This window comes from Hypanus sabinus, chromosome 7, assembly GCF_030144855.1.
Source record: "Hypanus sabinus isolate sHypSab1 chromosome 7, sHypSab1.hap1, whole genome shotgun sequence".
In the NCBI taxonomy this organism is placed as follows: Eukaryota; Metazoa; Chordata; class Chondrichthyes; order Myliobatiformes; family Dasyatidae; genus Hypanus; species Hypanus sabinus.
Window position 1 is genome coordinate 179,093,662 of NC_082712.1, and position 24,167 is coordinate 179,117,828.

Here is a 24,167-nt window from a genome sequence, read left to right on the forward strand (position 1 = left end):
GTGGAGAGAAAACGAGGCAGTGTCTGTTCAGACAGAAAACGAGGCAGTGTCTGTTCAGAGAGGAAACCAGGCAGTGTCTGTTCAGAGAGATAAACCGACAGCATCTGTGTGGATAGAAAACCAGGCAGCGTCTGTGTGGAGAGAGAACCAGGCAGTGTCAGTTCGGAGAGTAAACCAGGCAGCGCCTGTGTGGAGAAAAAACCAGGCAGCGTCTGTGTGGAGAGAAAACCAGACAGCATTTGTTCAGAGAGAAAACCAGACAGCGTCTCTGTGGAGAGAAAACCAGGCAGCGTCTGTGTGGAGAGAGAACCAGGTAGTGTCTATGTGGAGAGAAAACGAGGCAGTGTCTGTTCAAACAGAAAACGAGGCAGTGTCTGTTCAGAGAGGAAACCAGACAGCGTCTGTGTGGAGAGAAAACCAGATAGCGTCTGTGTGGAGAGAAAACGAGGCAGTGTCTGTTCAGACAGAAAACGAGGCAGTGTCAGTTCGGAGAGTAAACCAGGCAGCGCCTGTGTGGAGAGAAAACCAGGCAGCGTCTGTGTGGAGAGAAAATGAGGCAGTGTCTGTTCAGGGAGAAAATCAGGCAGCGTCTGTGTGGAGAGAGAACCAGGCAGTGTCTATGTGGAGACTAAAGCAGGCAGTGTCTGTTCAGAGAGAAAACCAGGCAGTGTCTGTGCAGAGAGATAAACAGACAGCATTTGTGTGGAGAGAAAACCAGGCAGCATCTGTTCAGAGAGAAAACGAGGCAGTGTCTGTTCAAACAGAAAACGAGGCAGTGTCTGTTCAGAGAGGAAACCAGGCAGTGTCTGTGTGGAGAGAAAACCAGAAAGAGTCTGTGTAGAGAGAAAACCAGACAGCGTCTGTGCGGAGAGTTAACCAGACAGCGTCGGTTCAGAGAGAAAACCAGACAGCGTCTGTTCAGAGAGAAAACCAGGCAGCGTCTTTTCCGAGAGAAAACTAGGCAGTGTCTGTTCTGACTGAAAACGAGGCAGTGTCGGTTCAGTGAGTAAACCAGGCAGTGTCTGTGTGGAGAGAAAACCAGACAGAGTCTGTGTGGAGAGAAAACCAGACAGCGTCTGCTCAGAGAGAAAACCAGACAGCGTCTGTTCAGAGAGAATACCAGATAGCGTCTGTTCAGAGAGAAAACCAGGCAGCGTCTGTTCAGAGAGAAAACCAGGCAGCGTCTATGTGGAGACAAAACTGGACAGCGTCTGTGTAGAGAGAAAACCAGGTAGCTTCTGTGTGGAGAGAAAATGAGTCAGTGTCTGTTCAGACAGAAAACGAGGCAGTGTCTGTTCAGACAGAAAAGCAGGCAGTGTCTGTTCAGAGAGAATACCAGATAGCGTCTGTTCAGAGAGAAAACCAGGCAGCGTCTGTTCAGAGAGATAACCAGGCAGCGTCTGTTCAGAGAGAAAACCAGGCAGTGTCTGTTCAGAGAGAAAACTAGGTAGTGTCTGTTCTGACAGAAAACGAGGCAGTGTCGGTTCAGTGAGTAAACCAGGCAGTGTCTGTGTGGAGAGAAAACCAGACAGCGTCTGTTCAGAGAGAAAACCAGACAGCGTCTGTTCAGAGAGAAAACCAGGCAGTGTCTGTGTGGAGAGAATACCTAACAGAGTCTGTGTGGAGAGAAAATGAGGCAGTGTCTGTTCAGAGAGAAAACGAGGCAGCATCTGTGTGGAGAGAAATTGAGGCAGTGTCTGTTCAGGGAGAAAACCAGGCAGCGTCTGTGTGGAGACAAAACCAGACAGCGTCTGTGTAGAGAGAAAACCAGGTAGCGTCTGTGTGGAGAGAAAACGAGGCAGTGTCTGTTGAGACAGAAAACGAGGCAGTGTCTGTTCAGACAGAAAACCAGGCCGTGTCTGTGTGGAGAGAAAACCTGGCAGTGTCTGTGCGGAGAGTCTACCAGACAGCGTCTGTGCGGAGAGAGAACCAGACAGCGTCTGTTGAGAGAGAAAACCAGGCAGCATCTGTTCAGAGAGAAAATCAGGCAGTGTCTGTTCAGAGAGAAAACCAGGCAGCGTCTGTTCAGAGAGAAAACCAGACAGCGTCTGTTCAGAGAGAAAACCAGGCAGCGTCTGTTCAGAGAGAAAACCAGGCAGTGTTTGTTCAGAGAGAAAACTAGGCAGTGTCTGTTCTGACAGAAAACGAGGCAGTGTCAGTTCAGTGAGTAAACCAGGCAGTGTCTGCGTGGAGAGAAAACCAGACAGAGTCTGTGTGGAGAGAAAACCAGACAGCGTCTGTTCAGAGAGAAAACCAGACAGCGTCTGTTCAGAGAGAAAACCAGACAGCGTCTGTTCAGAGAGAAAACCAGGCAGCGTCTGTTCAGAGAGAAAACTAGGCAGTGTCTGTTCTGACAGAAAACGAGGCAGTGTCGGTTCAGTGAGTAAACCAGGCAGTGTCTGTGTGGAGAGAAAACCAGACAGAGTCTGTGTGGAGAGAAAACCAGACAGCGTCTGTTCAGAGAGAAAACCAGGCAGCGTCTGTTCAGAGAGAAAATCAGGCAGTGTCTGTTCGGAGAGAAAACCAGGCAGCGTCTGTGTGGAGAGAAAATGAGGCAGTGTCTGTTCAGGGAGAAAACCAGGCAGTTTCTGTGTGGAGAGAAAACCAGGCAGCGTCTGTGTGGAGAGAAAACCAGGCAGTGTCTGTGTAGATTAAAAACCAGGTAGCGACTGTGTGGAGAGAAAACCAGGCAGCATCTGTGTGGAGAGAGAACCAGACAGTGTCTATATGCAGAGTAAAGCAGGCAGCGTCTGTGTGGAGACAAAACCAGGCCGTGTCTGTTCAGAGAGAAAACCAGACAGCGACTGTTCAGAGAGAAAACCAGGCAGTGTCTGTGTGGAGAGAATACCAAACAGAGTCTGTGTGGAGAGAAAATGAGGCAGTGTTTGTTTGGAGAAAAAACCAGGCAGCGTCTGTGTGGAGAGAAAACCAGACAGCATTTGTTCAGAGAGAAAACCAGACAGCGTCTCTGTGGAGAGAAAACCAGGCAGCGTCTGTGTGGAGAGAGAACCAGGTAGTGTCTATGTGGAGAGAAAACGAGGCAGTGTCTGTTCAGACAGAAAACGAGGCAGTGTCTGTTCAGAGAGGAAACCAGACAGCGTCTGTGTGGAGAGAAAACCAGATAGCGTCTGTGTGGAGAGAAAACGAGGCAGTGTCTGTTCAGACAGAAAACGAGGCAGTGTCTGTTCAGAGAGGAAACCAGGCAGTGTCTGTTCAGAGAGATAAACCGACAGCATCTGTGTGGATAGAAAACCAGGCAGCGTCTGTGTGGAGAGAGAACCAGGCAGTGTCAGTTCGGAGAGTAAACCAGGCAGCGCCTGTGTGGAGAAAAAACCAGGCAGCGTCTGTGTGGAGAGAAAACCAGACAGCATTTGTTCAGAGAGAAAACCAGACAGCGTCTCTGTGGAGAGAAAACCAGGCAGCGTCTGTGTGGAGAGAGAACCAGGTAGTGTCTATGTGGAGAGAAAACGAGGCAGTGTCTGTTCAAACAGAAAACGAGGCAGTGTCTGTTCAGAGAGGAAACCAGACAGCGTCTGTGTGGAGAGAAAACCAGATAGCGTCTGTGTGGAGAGAAAACGAGGCAGTGTCTGTTCAGACAGAAAACGAGGCAGTGTCAGTTCGGAGAGTAAACCAGGCAGCGCCTGTGTGGAGAGAAAACCAGGCAGCGTCTGTGTGGAGAGAAAATGAGGCAGTGTCTGTTCAGGGAGAAAATCAGGCAGCGTCTGTGTGGAGAGAGAACCAGGCAGTGTCTATGTGGAGACTAAAGCAGGCAGTGTCTGTTCAGAGAAAAAAACCAGGCAGTGTCTGTGCAGAGAGATAAACAGACAGCATCTGTGTGGAGAGAAAACCAGGCAGCATCTGTTCAGAGAGAAAACGAGGCAGTGTCTGTTCAAACAGAAAACGAGGCAGTGTCTGTTCAGAGAGGAAACCAGGCAGTGTCTGTGTGGAGAGAAAACCAGAAAGAGTCTGTGTAGAGAGAAAACCAGACAGCGTCTGTGCGGAGAGTTAACCAGACAGCGTCGGTTCAGAGAGAAAACCAGACAGCGTCTGTTCAGAGAGAAAACCAGGCAGCGTCTTTTCCGAGAGAAAACTAGGCAGTGTCTGTTCTGACTGAAAACGAGGCAGTGTCGGTTCAGTGAGTAAACCAGGCAGTGTCTGTGTGGAGAGAAAACCAGACAGAGTCTGTGTGGAGAGAAAACCAGACAGCGTCTGCTCAGAGAGAAAACCAGACAGCGTCTGTTCAGAGAGAATACCAGATAGCGTCTGTTCAGAGAGAAAACCAGGCAGCGTCTGTTCAGAGAGAAAACCAGGCAGCGTCTATGTGGAGACAAAACTGGACAGCGTCTGTGTAGAGAGAAAACCAGGTAGCTTCTGTGTGGAGAGAAAATGAGTCAGTGTCTGTTCAGACAGAAAACGAGGCAGTGTCTGTTCAGACAGAAAAGCAGGCAGTGTCTGTTCAGAGAGAATACCAGATAGCGTCTGTTCAGAGAGAAAACCAGGCAGCGTCTGTTCAGAGAGATAACCAGGCAGCGTCTGTTCAGAGAGAAAACCAGGCAGTGTCTGTTCAGAGAGAAAACTAGGTAGTGTCTGTTCTGACAGAAAACGAGGCAGTGTCGGTTCAGTGAGTAAACCAGGCAGTGTCTGTGTGGAGAGAAAACCAGACAGCGTCTGTTCAGAGAGAAAACCAGACAGCGTCTGTTCAGAGAGAAAACCAGGCAGTGTCTGTGTGGAGAGAATACCTAACAGAGTCTGTGTGGAGAGAAAATGAGGCAGTGTCTGTTCAGAGAGAAAACGAGGCAGCATCTGTGTGGAGAGAAATTGAGGCAGTGTCTGTTCAGGGAGAAAACCAGGCAGCGTCTGTGTGGAGACAAAACCAGACAGCGTCTGTGTAGAGAGAAAACCAGGTAGCGTCTGTGTGGAGAGAAAACGAGGCAGTGTCTGTTGAGACAGAAAACGAGGCAGTGTCTGTTCAGACAGAAAACCAGGCCGTGTCTGTGTGGAGAGAAAACCTGGCAGTGTCTGTGCGGAGAGTCTACCAGACAGCGTCTGTGCGGAGAGAGAACCAGACAGCGTCTGTTGAGAGAGAAAACCAGGCAGCATCTGTTCAGAGAGAAAATCAGGCAGTGTCTGTTCAGAGAGAAAACCAGGCAGCGTCTGTTCAGAGAGAAAACCAGACAGCGTCTGTTCAGAGAGAAAACCAGGCAGCGTCTGTTCAGAGAGGAAACCAGGCAGTGTTTGTTCAGAGAGAAAACTAGGCAGTGTCTGTTCTGACAGAAAACGAGGCAGTGTCAGTTCAGTGAGTAAACCAGGCAGTGTCTGCGTGGAGAGAAAACCAGACAGAGTCTGTGTGGAGAGAAAACCAGACAGCGTCTGTTCAGAGAGAAAACCAGACAGCGTCTGTTCAGAGAGAAAACCAGACAGCGTCTGTTCAGAGAGAAAACCAGGCAGCGTCTGTTCAGAGAGAAAACTAGGCAGTGTCTGTTCTGACAGAAAACGAGGCAGTGTCGGTTCAGTGAGTAAACCAGGCAGTGTCTGTGTGGAGAGAAAACCAGACAGAGTCTGTGTGGAGAGAAAACCAGACAGCGTCTGTTCAGAGAGAAAACCAGACAGCGTCTGTTCAGAGAGAAAACCAGGCAGTGTCTGTGTGGAGAGAATACCTAACAGAGTCTGTGTGGAGAGAAAATGAGGCAGTGTCTGTTCAGGGAGAAAACCAGGCAGCGTCTGTGTGGAGACAAAACCAGACAGCGTCTGTGTAGAGAGAAAACCAGGTAGCGTCTGTGTGGAGAGAAAACGAGGCAGTGTCTGTTGAGACAGAATACGAGGCAGTGTCTGTTCAGACAGAAAACCAGGCCGTGTCTGTGTGGAGAGAAAACCTGGCAGTGTCTGTGCGGAGAGTCTACCAGACAGCGTCTGTGCGGAGAGAGAACCAGACAGCGTCTGTTGAGAGAGAAAACCAGGCAGCATCTGTTCAGAGAGAAAACCAGGCAGCGTCTGTTCAGAGAGAAAACCAGGCAGTGTCTGTTCAGAGAGAAAACCAGGCAGTGTCTGTTCAGAGAGAAAACCAGACAGCGTCTGTTCAGAGAGAAAACCAGGCAGCGTCTGTTCAGAGAGAAAACCAGGCAGCGTCTGTTCAGAGAGAAAACCAGGCAGCGTCTGTTCAGAGAGAAAACCAGGCAGTGTTTGTTCAGAGAGAAAACTAGGCAGTGTCTGTTCTGACAGAAAACGAGGCAGTGTCAGTTCAGAGAGAAAACTAGGCAGTGTCTGTTCTGACAGAAAACGAGGCAGTGTCGGTTCAGTGAGTAAACCAGGCAGTGTCTGTGTGGAGAGAAAACCAGACAGCATTTGTTCAGAGAGAAAACCAGACAGCGTCTCTGTGGAGAGAAAACCATGCAGCGTCTGTGTGGAGAGAGAACCAGGTAGTGTCTATGTGGAGAGAAAACGAGGCAGTGTCTGTTCAAACAGAAAACGAGGCAGTGTCTGTTCAGAGAGGAAACCAGACAGCGTCTGTGTGGAGAGAAAACCAGATAGCGTCTGTGTGGAGAGAAAACGAGGCAGTGTCTGTTCAGACAGAAAACGAGGCAGTGTCAGTTCGGAGAGTAAACCAGGCAGTGCCTGTGTGGAGAGAAAACCAGGCAGCGTCTGTGTGGAGAGAAAATGAGGCAGTGTCTGTTCAGGGAGAAAATCAGGCAGCGTCTGTGTGGAGAGAGAACCAGGCAGTGTCTATGTGGAGACTAAAGCAGGCAGTGTCTGTTCAGAGAGAAAACCAGGCAGTGTCTGTGCAGAGAGATAAACAGACAGCATCTGTGTGGAGAGAAAACCAGGCAGCATCTGTTCAGAGAGAAAACGAGGCAGTGTCTGTTCAAACAGAAAACGAGGCAGTGTCTGTTCAGAGAGGAAACCAGGCAGTGTCTGTGTGGAGAGAAAACCAGAAAGAGTCTGTGTAGAGAGAAAACCAGACAGCGTCTGTGCGGAGAGTTAACCAGACAGCGTCGGTTCAGAGAGAAAACCAGACAGCGTCTGTTCAGAGAGAAAACCAGGCAGCGTCTTTTCCGAGAGAAAACTAGGCAGTGTCTGTTCTGACTGAAAACGAGGCAGTGTCGGTTCAGTGAGTAAACCAGGCAGTGTCTGTGTGGAGAGAAAACCAGACAGAGTCTGTGTGGAGAGAAAACCAGACAGCGTCTGCTCAGAGAGAAAACCAGACAGCGTCTGTTCAGAGAGAAAACCAGGCAGTGTCTGTGTGGAGAGAATACCTAACAGAGTCTGTGTGGAGAGAAAATGAGGCAGTGTCTGTTCGGAGAGAAACCGAGGCAGCATCTGTGTGGAGCGAAATTGAGGCAGTGTCTGTTCAGGGAGAAAACCAGGCAGCGTCTGTGTGGAGAGAAAACCAGACAGCGTTTGTTCAGAGAGAAAACCAGGCAGCGTCTGTTCAGAGAGAAAACGAGGCAGTGTCTGTTCAGACAGAAAACGAGGCAGTGTCTGTTCAGAGAGGAAACCAGGCAGTGTCTGTGTGGAGAGAAAACCAGAAAGAGTCTGTGTAGAGAGAAAACCAGACAGCGTCTGTGTGGAGAGAAAACCAGACAGCGTCTGTTCAGAGAGAATACCAGATAGCGTCTGTTCAGAGAGAAAACCAGGCAGCGTCTGTTCAGAGAGAAAACCAGGCAGCGTCTATGTGGAGACAAAACTGGACAGCGTCTGTGTAGAGAGAAAACCAGGTAGCTTCTGTGTGGAGAGAAAATGAGTCAGTGTCTGTTCAGACAGAAAACGAGGCAGTGTCTGTTCAGACAGAAAAGCAGGCAGTGTCTGTTCAGAGAGAATACCAGATAGCGTCTGTTCAGAGAGAAAACCAGGCAGCGTCTGTTCAGAGAGATAACCAGGCAGCGTCTGTTCAGAGAGAAAACCAGGCAGTGTCTGTTCAGAGAGAAAACTAGGTAGTGTCTGTTCTGACAGAAAACGAGGCAGTGTCGGTTCAGTGAGTAAACCAGGCAGTGTCTGTGTGGAGAGAAAACCAGACAGCGTCTGTTCAGAGAGAAAACCAGACAGCGTCTGTTCAGAGAGAAAACCAGGCAGTGTCTGTGTGGAGAGAATACCTAACAGAGTCTGTGTGGAGAGAAAATGAGGCAGTGTCTGTTCAGAGAGAAAACGAGGCAGCATCTGTGTGGAGAGAAATTGAGGCAGTGTCTGTTCAGGGAGAAAACCAGGCAGCGTCTGTGTGGAGACAAAACCAGACAGCGTCTGTGTAGAGAGAAAACCAGGTAGCGTCTGTGTGGAGAGAAAACGAGGCAGTGTCTGTTGAGACAGAAAACGAGGCAGTGTCTGTTCAGACAGAAAACCAGGCCGTGTCTGTGTGGAGAGAAAACCTGGCAGTGTCTGTGCGGAGAGTCTACCAGACAGCGTCTGTGCGGAGAGAGAACCAGACAGCGTCTGTTGAGAGAGAAAACCAGGCAGCATCTGTTCAGAGAGAAAATCAGGCAGTGTCTGTTCAGAGAGAAAACCAGGCAGCGTCTGTTCAGAGAGAAAACCAGACAGCGTCTGTTCAGAGAGAAAACCAGGCAGCGTCTGTTCAGAGAGAAAACCAGGCAGTGTTTGTTCAGAGAGAAAACTAGGCAGTGTCTGTTCTGACAGAAAACGAGGCAGTGTCAGTTCAGTGAGTAAACCAGGCAGTGTCTGCGTGGAGAGAAAACCAGACAGAGTCTGTGTGGAGAGAAAACCAGACAGCGTCTGTTCAGAGAGAAAACCAGACAGCGTCTGTTCAGAGAGAAAACCAGACAGCGTCTGTTCAGAGAGAAAACCAGGCAGCGTCTGTTCAGAGAGAAAACCAGGCAGTGTTTGTTCAGAGAGAAAACTAGGCAGTGTCTGTTCTGACAGAAAACGAGGCAGTGTCGGTTCAGTGAGTAAACCAGGCAGTGTCTGTGTGGAGAGAATACCAAACAGTGTCTGTTCAGAGAGAAAACCAGGCAGTGTCTGTTCAGAGAGAAAACCAGGCAGCGTCTGTTCAGAGAGAAAACCAGACAGCGTCTGTTCAGAGAGAAAACCAGGCAGCGTCTGTTCAGAGAGAAAACCAGGCAGTGTTTGTTCAGAGAGAAAACTAGGCAGTGTCTGTTCTGACAGAAAACGAGGCAGTGTCAGTTCAGTGAGTAAACCAGGCAGTGTCTGCGTGGAGAGAAAACCAGACAGAGTCTGTGTGGAGAGAAAACCAGACAGCGTCTGTTCAGAGAGAAAACCAGACAGCGTCTGTTCAGAGAGAAAACCAGGCAGTGTCTGTGTGGAGAGAATACCAAACAGAGTCTGTGTGGAGAGAAAATGAGGCAGTGTCTGTTCGGAGAGAAAACGAGGCAGCATCTGTGTGGAGAGAAATTGAGGCAGTGTCTGTTCAGGGAGAAAACCAGGCAGCGTCTGTGTGGAGAGAAAACCAGACAGCATTTGTTCAGAGAGAAAACCAGACAGCGTCTGTGTGGAGAGAAAACAAGGCAGTGTCTGTTCAGAGAGAAAACCAGGCAGCGTATTTTCAGAGAGAAAACCAGGCAGCGTCTGTTCAGAGAGAAAATCAGGCAGTGTCTGTTCGGAGAGAAAACCAGGCAGCGTCTGTGTGGAGAGAAAATGAGGCAGTGTCTGTTCAGGGAGAAAACCAGGCAGTTTCTGTGTGGAGAGAAAACCAGGCAGCGTCTGTGTGGAGAGAAAACCAGGCAGTGTCTGTGTAGATTAAAAACCAGGTAGCGACTGTGTGCAGAGAAAACCAGGCAGCATCTGTGTGGAGAGAGAACCAGACAGTGTCTATATGCAGAGTAAAGCAGGCAGCGTCTGTGTGGAGACAAATCCAGACAGCGTCTGTTCAGAGAGAAAACCAGGCAGCGTCTGTTCAGAGAGATAACCAGGCAGCGTCTGTTCAGAGAGAAAACCAGGCAGTGTCTATTCAGAGAGAAAACTAGGCAGTGTCTGTTCTGACAGAAAACGAGGCAGTGTCGGTTCAGTGAGTAAACCAGGCAGTGTCTGTGTGGAGAGAAAACCAGACAGAGTCTGTGTGGAGAGAAAACCACACAGCGTCTGTTCAGAGAGAAAACCAGACAGCGTCTGTTCAGAGAGAAAACCAGGCAGTGTCTGTGTGGAGAGAATACCTAACAGAGTCTGTGTGGAGAGAAAATGAGGCAGTGTCTGTTCAGAGAGAAAACGAGGCTGCATCTGTGTGGAGAGAAATTGAGGCAGTGTCTGTTCAGGGAGAAAACCAGGCAGCGTCTGTGTGGAGACAAAACCAGACAGCGTCTGTGTAGAGAGAAAACCAGGTAGCGTCTGTGTGGAGAGAAAACGAGGCAGTGTCTGTTGAGACAGAACACGAGGCAGTGTCTGTTCAGACAGAAAACCAGGCCGTATCTGTGTGGAGAGAAAACCTGGCAGTGTCTGTGCGGAGAGTCTACCAGACAGCGTCTGTGCGGAGAGAGAACCAGACAGCGTCTGTTGAGAGAGAAAACCAGGCAGCATCTGTTCAGAGAGAAAACCAGGCAGCGTCTGTTCAGAGAGAAAACCAGGCAGTGTCTGTTCAGAGAGAAAACCAGGCAGCGTCTGTTCAGAGAGAAAACCAGACAGCGTCTGTTCAGAGAGAAAACCAGGCAGCGTCTGTTCAGAGAGAAAACCAGGCAGTGTTTGTTCAGAGAGAAAACTAGGCAGTGTCTGTTCTGACAGAAAACGAGGCAGTGTCAGTTCAGTGAGTAAACCAGGCAGTGTCTGCGTGGAGAGAAAACCAGACAGAGTCTGTGTGGAGAGAAAACCAGACAGCATTTGTTCAGAGAGAAAACCAGACAGCGTCTCTGTGGAGAGAAAACCAGGCAGCGTCTGTGTGGAGAGAGAACCAGGTAGTGTCTATGTGGAGAGAAAACGAGGCAGTGTCTGTTCAGACAGAAAACGAGGCAGTGTCTGTTCAGAGAGGAAACCAGGCAGTGTCTGTGCAGAGAGATAAACCGACAGCATCTGTGTGGATAGAAAACCAGGCAGCGTCTGTGTGGAGAGAGAACCAGGCAGTGTCAGTTCGGAGAGTAAACCAGGCAGCGCCTGTGTGGTGAGAAAACCAGGCAGCGTCTGTGTGGAGAGAAAATGAGGCAGTGTCTGTTCAGGGAGAAAATCAGGCAGCGTCTGTGTGGAGAGAGAACCAGGCAGTGTCTATGTGGAGACTAAAGCAGGCAGTGTCTGTTCAGAGAGAAAACCAGGCAGTGTCTGTGCAGAGAGATAAACAGACAGCATCTGTGTGGAGAGAAAACCAGGCAGCGTCTGTTCAGAGAGAAAACGAGGCAGTGTCTGTTCAAACAGAAAACGAGGCAGTGTCTGTTCAGAGAGGAAACCAGGCAGTGTCTGTGTGGAGAGAAAACCAGAAAGAGTCTGTGTAGAGAGAAAACCAGACAGCGTCTGTGCGGAGAGTTAACCAGACAGCGTCTGTTCAGAGAGAAAACCAGACAGCGTCTGTTCAGAGAGAAAACCAGGCAGCGTCTGTTCCGAGAGAAAACTAGGCAGTGTCTGTTCTGACTGAAAACGAGGCAGTGTCGGTTCAGTGAGTAAACCAGGCAGTGTTTGTGTGGAGAGAAAACCAGACAGAGTCTGTGTGGAGAGAAAACCAGACAGCGTCTATTCAGAGAGAAAACCAGACAGCGTCTGTTCAGAGAGAAAACCAGACAGCGTCTGTTCAGAGAGAAAACCAGGCAGTGTCTGTGTGGAGAGAATACCAAACAGAGTCTGTGTGGAGAGAAAATGAGGCAGTGTCTGTTCGGAGAGAAACCGAGGCAGCATCTGTGTGGAGCGAAATTGAGGCAGTGTCTGTTCAGGGAGAAAACCAGGCAGCGTCTGTGTGGAGAGAAAAGCAGACAGCGTTTGTTCAGAGAGAAAACCAGGCAGCGTCTGTTCAGAGAGAATACGAGGCAGTGTCTGTTCAGACAGAAAACGAGGCAGTGTCTGTTCAGAGAGGAAACCAGGCAGTGTCTGTGTGGAGAGAAAACCAGAAAGAGTCTGTGTAGAGAGAAAACCAGACAGCGTCTGTGTGGAGAGAAAACTGGACAGCGTCTGTGTAGAGAGAAAACCAGGTAGCTTCTGTGTGGAGAGAAAATGAGTCAGTGTCTGTTCAGACAGAAAACGAGGCAGTGTCTGTTCAGACAGAAAAGCAGGCAGTGTCTGTGTGGAGAGAATACCAGACAGCATCTGTGCGGAGAGAAAACCTGACAGAGTCTGTGTGGAGAGAATACCAGACAGCGTCTGTGCGGAGAGAAAACCAGACAGCGTCTGTTCAGAGTGAAAACCAGACAGCGTCTGTTCAGAGAGAAAACCAGGCAGCGTCTGTTCAGAGAGATAACCAGGCAGCGTCTGTTCAGAGAGAAAACCAGGCAGTGTCTGTTCAGAGAGAAAACTAGGCAGTGTCTGTTCTGACAGAAAACGAGGCAGTGTCGGTTCAGTGAGTAAACCAGGCAGTGTCTGTGTGGAGAGAAAACCAGACAGCGTCTGTTCAGAGAGAAAACCAGACAGCGTCTGTTCAGAGAGAAAACCAGGCAGTGTCTGTGTGGAGAGAATACCTAACAGAGTCTGTGTGGAGAGAAAATGAGGCAGTGTCTGTTCAGAGAGAAAACGAGGCAGCATCTGTGTGGAGAGAAATTGAGGCAGTGTCTGTTCAGGGAGAAAACCAGGCAGCGTCTGTGTGGAGACAAAACCAGACAGCGTCTGTGTAGAGAGAAAACCAGGTAGCGTCTGTGTGGAGAGAAAACGAGGCAGTGTCTGTTGAGACAGAAAACGAGGCAGTGTCTGTTCAGACAGAAAACCAGGCCGTGTCTGTGTGGAGAGAAAACCTGGCAGTGTCTGTGCGGAGAGTCTACCAGACAGCGTCTGTGCAGAGAGAGAACCAGACAGCGTCTGTTGAGAGAGAAAACCAGGCAGCATCTGTTCAGAGAGAAAACCAGGCAGCGTCTGTTCAGAGAGAAAACCAGGCAGTGTCTGTTCAGAGAGAAAACCAGGCAGCGTCTGTTCAGAGAGAAAACCAGACAGCGTCTGTTCAGAGAGAAAACCAGGCAGCGTCTGTTCAGAGAGAAAACCAGGCAGTGTTTGTTCAGAGAGAAAACTAGGCAGTGTCTGTTCTGACAGAAAACGAGGCAGTGTCAGTTCAGTGAGTAAACCAGGCAGTGTCTGCGTGGAGAGAAAACCAGACAGAGTCTGTGTGGAGAGAAAACCAGACAGCGTCTGTTCAGAGAGAAAACCAGACAGCGTCTGTTCAGAGAGAAAACCAGGCAGTGTCTGTGTGGGGAGAATACCAAACAGAGTCTGTGTGGAGAGAAAATGAGGCAGTGTCTGTTCGGAGAGAAAACGAGGCAGCATCTGTGTGGAGAGAAATTGAGGCAGTGTCTGTTCAGGGAGAAAACCAGGCAGCGTCTGTGTGGAGAGAAAACCAGACAGCATTTGTTCAGAGAGAAAACCAGACAGCGTCTGTGTGGAGAGAAAACAAGGCAGTGTCTGTTCAGAGAGAAAACCAGGCAGCGTATTTTCAGAGAGAAAACCAGGCAGCGTCTGTTCAGAGAGAAAATCAGGCAGTGTCTGTTCGGAGAGAAAACCAGGCAGCGTCTGTGTGGAGAGAAAATGAGGCAGTGTCTGTTCAGGGAGAAAACCAGGCAGTTTCTGTGTGGAGAGAAAACCAGGCAGCGTCTGTGTGGAGAGAAAACCAGGCAGTGTCTGTGTAGATTAAAAACCAGGTAGCGACTGTGTGGAGAGAAAACCAGGCAGCATCTGTGTGGAGAGAGAACCAGACAGTGTCTATATGCAGAGTAAAGCAGGCAGCGTCTGTGTGGAGACAAAACCAGGCCGTGTCTGTTCAGAGAGAAAACCAGACAGCGACTGTTCAGAGAGAAAACCAGGCAGTGTCTGTGTGGAGAGAATACCAAACAGAGTCTGTGTGGAGAGAAAATGAGGCAGTGTCTGTTTGGAGAAAAAACCAGGCAGCGTCTGTGTGGAGAGAAAACCAGACAGCATTTGTTCAGAGAGAAAACCAGACAGCGTCTCTGTGGAGAGAAAACCAGGCAGCGTCTGTGTGGAGAGAGAACCAGGTAGTGTCTATGTGGAGAGAAAACGAGGCAGTGTCTGTTCAGACAGAAAACGAGGCAGTGTCTGTTCAGAGAGGAAACCAGACAGCGTCTGTGTGGAGAGAAAACCAGATAGCGTCTGTGTGGAGAGAAAACGAGGCAGTGTCTGTTCAGACAGAAAACGAGGCAGTGTCTGTTCAGAGAGGAAACCAGGCAGTGTCTGTGCAGAGAGATAAACCGACAGCATCTGTGTGGATAGAAAACCAGGCAGCGTCTGTGTGGAGAGAAAACGAGGCAGTGTCTGTTCAGACAGAAAACGAGGCAGTGTCTGTTCAGAGAGGAAACCAGGCAGTGTCTGTGTGGAGAGAAAACCAGAAAGAGTCTGTGTAGAGAGAAAACCAGAAAGCGTCTGTGTGGAGCGAAAACCAGACAGCGTCTGTTCAGAGAGAAAACCAGACAGTGTCTGTTCAGAGAGAAAACCAGATAGCGTCTGTTCAGAGAGTAAACCAGGCAGCGTCTGTTCAGAGAGAAAACCAGGCAGCGTCTATGTGGAGACAAAACCAGACAGCGTCTGTGTAGAGAGAAAACCAGGTAGCTTCTGTGTGGAGAGAAAATTAGTCAGTGTCTGTTCAGACAGAAAACGAGGCAGTGTCTGTTCAGACAGAAAAGCAGGCAGTGTCTGTGTGGAGAGAATACCAGACAGCATCTGTGCGGAGAGAAAACCTGACAGAGTCTGTGTGGAGAGAATACCAGACAGCGTTTGTGCGGAGAGAAAACCAGACAGCGTCTGTTCAGAGTGAAAACCAGACAGCGTCTGTTCAGAGAGAAAACCAGGCAGCGTCTGTTCAGAGAGAAAACCAGGCAGTGTCTGTTCAGAGAGAAAACTAGGCAGTGTCTGTTCTGACAGAAAACGAGGCAGTGTCGGTTCAGTGAGTAAACCAGGCAGAGTCTGTGTGGAGAGAAAACCAGACAGCATCTGTTCAGAGAGAAAACCAGACAGCGTCTGTTCAGAGAGAAAACCAGGCAGTGTCTGTGTGGGGAGAATACCTAACAGAGTCTGTGTGGAGAGAAAATGAGGCAGTGTCTGTTCGGAGAGAAAACGAGGCAGCATCTGTGTGGAGAGAAATTGAGGCAGTGTCTGTTCAGGGAGAAAACCAGGCAGCGTCTGTGTGGAGACAAAACCAGACAGCGTCTGTGTGGAGAGAAAACGAGGCAGTGTCTGTTGAGACAGAAAACGAGGCAGTGTCTGTTCAGACAGAAAACCAGGCCGTGTCTGTGTGGAGAGAAAACCTGGCAGTGTCTGTGCGGAGAGTCTACCAGACAGCGTCTGTGCGGAGAGAAAACCAGACAGCGCCTGTTCAGAGAGAAAACCAGGCAGCATCTGTTCAGAGAGAAAACCAGGCAGCGTCTGTTCAGAGAGAAAACCAGACAGCGTTTGTTCAGAGAGAAAACCAGACAGCGTCTGTGTGGAGAGAAAACAAGGCAGTGTCTGTTCAGAGTGAAAACCAGGCAGCGTCTTTTCAGAGAGAAAACCAGGCAGCGTCTGTTCAGAGAGAAAATCAGGCTGTGTCTGTTCGGAGAGAAAACCAGGCAGCGTCTGTGTGGAGAGAAAACAAGGCAGTGTCTGTTCAGAGAGAAAACCAGGCAGCGTCTTTTCAGAGAGAAAACCAGGCAGTGTCTGTTCAGGGAGAAAACCAGGCAGTTTCTGTGTGGAGAGAAAACCAGGCAGCGTCTGTGTGGAGAGAAAACCATGCAGCATCTGTGTGGAGAGAGAACCAGACAGTGTCTATCTGCAGAGTAAAGCAGGCAGCGTCTGTGTGGAGACAAAACCATGCCATGTCTGTTCAGAGAGAAAACCAGGCAGCGTCTGTGTGAAGAGAAAACCAGGCAGCGTCTGTTCAGAGAGAAAACGAGAAAATGTCTGTTCAGTCAGAAAATGAGGCAGTTTATGTTCAGAGGGAAAACCAGGCAATGTCTGTTCAGAGAGAGAACCAGGCAGTGTCTGTGTGGAGAGAAAACCAGAAAGAGTCTGTGTGGAGAGAAAACCAGACAGCGTCTGTGTGGAGAGAAAACCAGACAGCGTCTGTTCAGAGAGAAAACCAGACAGCGTCTGTTCGGAGAGAAAACCAGGCAGCGTCTGTTCAGAGAGAAAACCAGGCAGCGTCTGTGTGGAGAGAAAACCAGACAGCGTCTGTTAAGAGAGAAAACCAGGCAGTGTCTTTTCAGAGAGAAAACCAGGCAGCGTCTGTTCAGAGAGAAAACCAGACAGCGTCTGTTCAGAGAGAAAACCAGGCAGCGTCTGTTCAGAGAGAAAACCAGACAGCGTCTGTTCAGAGAGAAAACCAGGCAGCGTCTGTTCAGAGAGAAAACCAGATAGCATCTGTGTGGAGAGAAAACCAGGCAGCATCTGCTCAGAGAGAAAACGAGGCAGTGTCTGTTCAGACAGAAAACGAGGCAGTGTCTGTTCAGAGAGAAAACCAGGCAGCGTCTGTGTGGAGAGAAAACCATACAGCGTCTGTTCAGAGAGAAAACCAGACAGCGTCTGTTCAGAGAGAAAACCAGACAGCGTCTGTTCGGAGAGAAAACCAGGCAGCGTCTGTTCGGAGAGAAAACCAGACAGCGTCTGTTCGGAGAGAAAACCAGGCAGCGTCTGTGTGGAGAGAAAACCATACAGCGTCTGTTCAGAGAGAAAACCAGACAGCGTCTGTTCAGAGAGAAAACCAGACAGCGTCTGTTCAGAGAGAAAACCAGACAGCGTCTGTTCGGAGAGAAAACCAGGCAGCGTCTGTTCGGAGAGAAAACCAGGCTGTGTCTGTGTGGAGAGAAAACCAGTCAGCGTCTGTTCAGAGAGAAAACCAGGCAGCTTCTGTTTGGAGAGAAAACCGAGAAATGTCTTTTCAGAGATAAAACCGTGAAATGTCTGTGTGGGGAGAAGGAGCAATCAAAAAGGAGGCTTCCTTCATTAAGGGCCCCCCTCACCGTGCACATACCCGCTTCTCACTTTCTACCATCATGGAAGCGGTACAGGAGCTTGAAGACACACACTCAATGTTTTGGGAACTGTTTCTTTGCCTCTGTCATCAGATTTCTGAATGGACAATGAACCCATCTACAATAGCTCACTTTGTTTTTCCTTTTTTGCTCCCCCTTTGCATTTCATTCCTTCATTATGTGCTGTGTTGTTTGACATGGACGATCGTGGTCTTTCGCCATGATTGTATTTGGCAAATTTTTCTACAGAAGTGGTTTGCCATTGCCTTCTTCTGGGCAGTGTCTTTACAAGACGGGTGACCCCATGCATTATCAATGCCCTTCAGCAATTGTCTGCCTGGTGTCAGTGGTCACATAACCAGGACTTGTGATATGCCATGGCTGCTCATACGACCACCCACCACCTGCTCCCATTGCTTCACGTGACCCCCGATCGGGGGTGGGGGAGGCTGAGCAGGTGCTACACCTTGTCCAAGGGTGACCTGCTGGCTAGTGGAGGGAAGGAGCACCTTACACCTCCTTTGGTGAATATATATATCTTAATGTAGTATATAGTTTTTATTTTATGTACTGCTGCTGCAAAACAACAGATTTCACATATGTCAGGTGATCTGAATCTTGATTTAGATTCCGATTACAATTACAATTCATCAGTGTTCCTGTCTGAACTGTTTCTATTTCTCTTCCAGATTACCACCTTTGACAGAGAAGGAAGTTGAGGTGGGTGTCGTTAGTTCCCTGTCTGTTTTGACTACACCAGAGTAGAACTCCACCAGACTGTCCTTCTACAGTTGGGAATGTAAGCCAGCATCAGTATAGCAACAACGAAGCCTCCTTCAGAGGCTTTCTCATGTGGGTGTTTATAACAAGGGTCAAGGGAGCAGTTTCTCAACATGAAAGAGTTCTGGCACGAAGTCAGCAGCCAGTGAGTGTCTGTGAGTCCGGCAGCCTGTGCAGGTTCTGTCACGAGACGCAGAGCAGAATTTAAACTTGTGCTTTCATCTACTTCCACCTGAGCTAGAATCATTTCTACAGCCAGACACAGAGGGCAAAAATGTGCAATAATATGTAGAATAAAGCTGTTGACCACATAGGCATTCCTTAAGATTGTTATAGCTGGCGAAGAGGTTAGAGGGGATAAGCTCCCACCACCTATTAAATGAATCAATGGCGTGTTTCTCAAATAGCCTCTGACAACCTAGTCCAGCTCCTGGCCTTCTGGCGTGGCATAACTGCAAAGCCTGGCAGAACCATAAGACCATAAGTTATAGGAGCCAGAATTTTGGCCCATTGTCTCTGTCCTACCATTTCATCATGGCTGATACATTTCCCTCTCAACCCAATTCTCCTACCTTCTCCCTATAACCTTTCACATGCTAACTAATTAAGAACATATCAACCTCCACCCTAAATGCCCCCACTGACTTGGCCTCCACAGCTGCCTGTGACAAAGAATTCCACAGATTCACCACCTCCTGGCCAAAGAAATTCCACCTCATCTCTGTTCTCAATGGATGTCCCTCTATTCTGAGGTTGTGCCCTCTTGTCCTAGGCTGCTCCACTACAGGAAACATCTGCTTTACATTCACTCTATCTAGGCCTTTCAACATTTGATAGGTTTCAATAAAATCCCCCCCTCATTCTTCTAAATTCCAGTGAGTACAAGTCCAGAGCCTAGAGCCTTCAATCGTTGCTCATGTAATATCCTTTAGCCAAAGGGCAGTGAATCTGTGGAATTCATTGCCACGGGCAGCAGTGGAGACCAAGTCATTGGGTGTATTTAAGGCAGAGATTGATAGGTATCTGAATAGCCAGGGCATCAAAGGTTATGGTGAGAAGGCAGGGGAGTGAGACTAAATGGGAGATTGGATCAGCTCATGATAAAATGGTGGAGCAGACTTGATGGGCTGAATGGATGACTTCTGCTCCTTTGTCTTTTGGTCATTCATTCCAGAAATCAGTCTTGCAAACCTCCTCTGAACCCTCTCCAATGTTAGCATATCCCCTTTCTGACATAAAGGGCCCAAAACTGCCACAAGACTCCAAGTGAGGCCTCACCCGTGCCTTATGCAGCCTCAGTGTTACATCCTTGACCATAAGAACATAAGAAATAGGAGCAGGAGTTGGCCATCAATAAGATCAGCTCTGCCATTCAATAAGGCCATGGCTGATCTGACCGTGGACTCATCTCCACACACCTGCCTTTTCCCCATAACCCTTAATTCCCCTACTACACAAAAATATCACTTGCTTTAACATTAACATTGCATTCACCTTCCTCACCATCAATGCAAACTGCAAATTAACCTTTGGGAATTCTGCATGGGGACTGCCAAATCCATTTACACCTTGGATTTTTTAATTTTCTCTCCATTTAAAAAATTATCTTTGCTTTTATTTCTTCTACCAAAGTGCATGACCATACACTTTCTGACACTGTATTGCATTTGCCATTTCTTTGCCCATTCTCCTAATCTAAGTCCTTCTATAGCCCCACTGCTTCCTCAAAACTACCTGTGCCTCCACCACTCTTCATATCATCTACAAACTTTTCAACAAAGCCCTCAATTCCATCATCCAAACCATTGACATATAATGTAAAAAGAATCGGTCCTAACACAGATCCCTGTGGAACACCACTAGTCAACAGCAGCCAACCCAAAAGGGATCCCCTTGTTCCTACTCTTTGACTCCTGCCAATTAGCCACTGCTTTATCCATGCTAGAATCTTCCCAACAGTACCATGGGCTCTTACCTTGTTTAGCAGCCTCATGTGTGCCACCTTGTCAAAGGCCTTCTGAAAATCCATACAGACAACATCCACTGATTCTCTTTTGTCTATCCTGCTTGTTATTTTTTCAATGAATTCCAACAGATTTGTCAGACAAGATTTTCCCTGAAGGAAATCATGCTGACTTCGGCCTATTTTATCATGTGCTTCTAAATACTCCAAAACCTCATCCTTAATAATGGACTCCGACATCTTTCCAAACACCGAGGTCAGGCTAACTAGCCTATAATTTCCTTTCTTCTGCCTCCCTCCCTTCTTGAAGAGTGGAGTGACATTTGCAATTACCAGTCCTCTGGAAACATGTCAGAATCTATTGATTCTTGAAAGATCATTGTATGTGGCTTATCAGCATCGTAAACAGAGCTTTACCAAGAGGGATTTCTCACAGGTTGGCAGCAATTATTTAAAAAGGGAGCTTCGAGAGCATTTGTCCATTGTTCATGGCCTATCAGTGGCGATAACCGGAGCAGCAATCATGAGTTAGATAGAGGGAAGGTTCGGGCATTAAAGGGAGACACTGCCTAGCAGAGTGGTCATCAATGGAGTGGTCTGAGGCAGAGTGGTAGGGCTTTGGCTCTTTCGGGCTTCGGCAATAACGGGTGGAGGCGAGGTATGTTACCTGTGAGGAATAGAAACAAGAAGTATGTCTGTGAGGCGACTGTTCTGCACTGGGTGTCAGATGTGGAATGTCTGGGAGACTGCCAGCCTCCCAGGAGGCCACATCTGCGCTGGGTTTGTGGAGCTGCAGTCCCTTGGGGACCGGGTTAGGGAACTGGAGATGCAGCTCAATGACCTTCGTCTGGTCAGGGAAAGTGAGCAGGTGATAGAGAGGAGCTATAGGCAAGTAGTCACACTGTGGTCTTGGGAGACAGATCAGGAAAGGGAAGGGCAAGAGGCAGATACTAGTGAGTACCCCTGTGGCTGTCCCCCTTAACAATAAGTATCCTTGTTTGGGAGGGGTGTTGGCCTAGATGAGGGAAGCAACAGTGGCCGTGCCTCTGGCACAGAGTCTGGCCCTGTGGCTCAGAAGGGTAGGGAAAGGAAGAAAGCAGCAGTAATAGGGGACTCTATAGTTAGGGGGTCAGACAGGCAATGGATGCAGGAAAGAAACACGGATGGTAGTTTGCCTCCCAGGTGCCAGGGTCTGGGATGTTTCTGATCATGTCCATGATATCCTGAAGTGGGAAGGAGAACAGCCAGAAGTTGTGGTACATATTGGTACCAATGACATAGGTAGGTAAAGGGAAGAGGTCCTGAAAGCAAAGTACAGGGAGTTAGGAAGGAAGTTGCCGAACCGCAAAGGTAGTAATCTTGGGATTACTGCCTGTGCCACACGACAGTGAGTATAGGAATAGAGTGAGGTGGAGGTTAAATGTATGGCTGAGGGGTTGGAACAGTGCACAGGGATTCAGATTTCTGGATCATTGGGACCTCTTTTGGGGCAGGTGTGACCTGTACAAAAAGGAAGGGTTGCACTTGAATCCCGGGGGACCAATATCCTGATGGGGAGGTTTGCTAAGGTTATTGGGGAGAGTTTTAACTAGAATTGCTGGGGGGTGGGAACCGAACTGAAGAGACGGAGGAAGGGGCTGCTGGCTCACAAATAGAGAAAGCTTGGAGACAGTGTGTGAGGGAGGATAGGCAGGTGATAGAGAAGGGATACTCTCAGACTGATGGTTTGAGATATGTTTATTTTAACACATAAAACATAATGAACAAAGCAGATGAGCTTAGAGTGTGGATCAGTACTTGGAGCTATGATGTGGTGGCCATTACAGAGACTTGGATGGGTCAGGGGCAGGAATGGTTACTTAGAGTGCCAGGCTTTAGACATTTCAGAAAGGACAGGGAGGGAGGTAAAAGAGGTGGGGATGTGGCACTGTTGATCAGAGATAGTGTCACAGCTGCAGAGAAGGAGCAAGTCATGGAGGGATTGTCTATGGACTCTCTGTGGGCACAAATTAGAAACAGGAAGGGGTCAATAACTCTACTGGGTGTTTTTTATAGATCACCCAATGTTAACAGGGACATCGAGGAGCAGATAGGGAAACATATCCTGGAAAGGTGTAATAATAACAGGGTTGTTGTGGTGGGAGATTTTAATTTCCCAAATATTGATTGACATCTCCCTAAAGCAAGGGATTTAGATGGGGTGGAGTTTGTTAGGTGTGTTCAGGAAGGTTTCTTGACACAATATGTAGATAAGTCTACAAGAGGAGAGGGTGTACTTGATCTGGTATTGGGAAATGAACCTGGTTAGGTGTCAGGTCTCTCAGTGGGAGAGCATTTTGGAGATAGTGATCACAATTCTATTTCCTTTACCATAACATTGGAGAGGGATAGGAACAGTCAAGTTAGGAAAGTGTTTAATTGGAGTTAGGAGAAATATGAAACTATCAGGCAGGAGCCTGGAAGCATAACTTGGGAACAGATGTTCTCAGGGAAATGTACGGCAGGAATGTGGCAGATGTTCAGGGATGTTTGTGTGGAGTTGTGCATAGGTACGTTCCATTGAGACGGAAAGGATGGTAGGGTACAGGAACCGTGGTGTACAAAGGCTACTGTAAATCTAGTCAAGAAGAAAAGAAAAGCTTACGAAATGTTCATAAAACTAGGTAATGATAGAGATCTAGAAGAGTATAAGGCTAGGAAGGAGCTTAAGAATGAATTAGGAGAGCCAGAAAGGGCCATGAGAAGGCCTGGTAGACAGAATTAAGGAAAACCCCAAGGTTTTCAACAAGTATGTGAAGAGCAGGAGGATAAGATGTGAAAGGATAGGACCAATCAAGTGTGACAGTGGAAAAGTGTGTATGGAACCAAAGGGGATAGCAGAGGTGATTAATGAATACTTTGCTTCAGTATTCACTATGCAGAAAGATCTTGGCAATTGTAGGGATGATTTACAGTGGATTGAAAAGCTTGAGCAAATAGACGTTAAGAAAGAGGATGTGCTGGAGCTTTTGGAAAGCATCGAGTTGGATAAGTCTCCAGGACTGGATAAGATGTACCCCAGGCTACTGTGGGAGGCGAGGGAGGAGATTGCTGAGCCTCTGATCTTTGCATCAACAATGGGGACGGGAGAGGTTCTGGACAATTGGGGGGTTACAGATGTCATTCATTTATTCAAGAAAGGGAGTAGAGATAGCTGAGGAAATTATAGACCAGTGAGTCTTACTTCAGTGGTTGGTAAGTTGAAGGAGAAATCTTCAGAGGAAGGATTTATGTACATTTGAAGAGGTATAATATGATTAGGAGTAATCAGCATGGCTTTGTCAAGGACAGGTCGTGCCTTACGAGCCTGATTGAATTTTTTGAGGATGTGATTAAACACATTGATGAAGGAAGAGCAGTAGATGTAGTGCATATGGATTTAAGCAAGGCATTTGATAAGGTACCCCATGCAAGGCTTATTGAGAAAGTAAGGAGGCATGGGATCCAAGGGGACATTGTTTTGTGGATCCAGAACTGGCTTGCCCACAGAAGGCAAAGAGTGGTTGTAGACGGGTCATATTCTGCATGGAGGTTGGTGACCAGTGGAGTGCCTCAGGGATCTGTTCTGGGAGCCTTTCTCTTTGTGATCTTTATAAATGACCTGGATAAGGAAGTGGAGGGATGGGTTAGTGAATTTGCTGATGACACAAAGGTTGGGGATGTTGTGGGTAGTGTGGAGGGTTGTCAGGGGTTGTAGCATGATATTGGTATGATGCAAAATTGGGTTGAGAAGTGGCAGATGGAGTTCAACCCAGGTAAGTGTGAAGTGGTTCATTTTGGTAGGTCAAATATGATGGCAAAATATAGTATTAATGGTAAGACTCTTGGCAGTGTGGAGGATCAGAGGGATCTTGGCATTTGAGTCCATAGGACACTCAAAGCATCTGTGCAGGTTGACTGTATGGTTAAGGCATGCAGTGAATTGGCCTTCATCAACTGTGGGGTTGAGTTTAAGAGCCAAGAAGCTATATAGCCTGGTCAGACCCCACTTGGAGTACTGTGTTCAGTTCTGGTCGCCTCACTACAGGCAGGATGTGAAAACTATAGAAAGGGTGCTGAGGAGATTTACAAGTAATTTGTCTGGTTTGGGGAGCATGCCTTATGAGAATGGGTTGAGTGAACTCGGTCTTTTCTCCTTGGAGTGACGGAGGATGAGATTGACCTGATAGAAGTTTATAAGATAATGAGAGGCATGCTATTTTTCAGCTCAAACCATTTCAAAAAGGATTGATAGCTATTATATATAAACGGTTAATGAATTCACGTATGATACCTAATGATAAAGTTAAACGTGCTTGGGAAGTGGAACTCCAGGACTCACTTTCAGGTGATCAATGGAATAAAATTTATCATTTAGTTAA

The 24,167-nt window shown here is 48.1% G+C and overlaps 1 protein-coding gene across 1 annotated transcript in view; it reads left to right on the forward strand.

Moving 5' to 3' along the window:
- mrvi1 (murine retrovirus integration site 1 homolog) overlaps window positions 1-24,167 on the forward strand; it is a 619,638-nt gene that overhangs the window by 463,573 nt on the left and 131,898 nt on the right. The window contains exon 34 of the mRNA XM_059976243.1: window positions 17,714-17,744. Coding sequence (XP_059832226.1) covers window positions 17,714-17,744 — 31 coding nt within the window. The remainder of the gene's footprint in view (window positions 1-17,713; window positions 17,745-24,167) is intronic.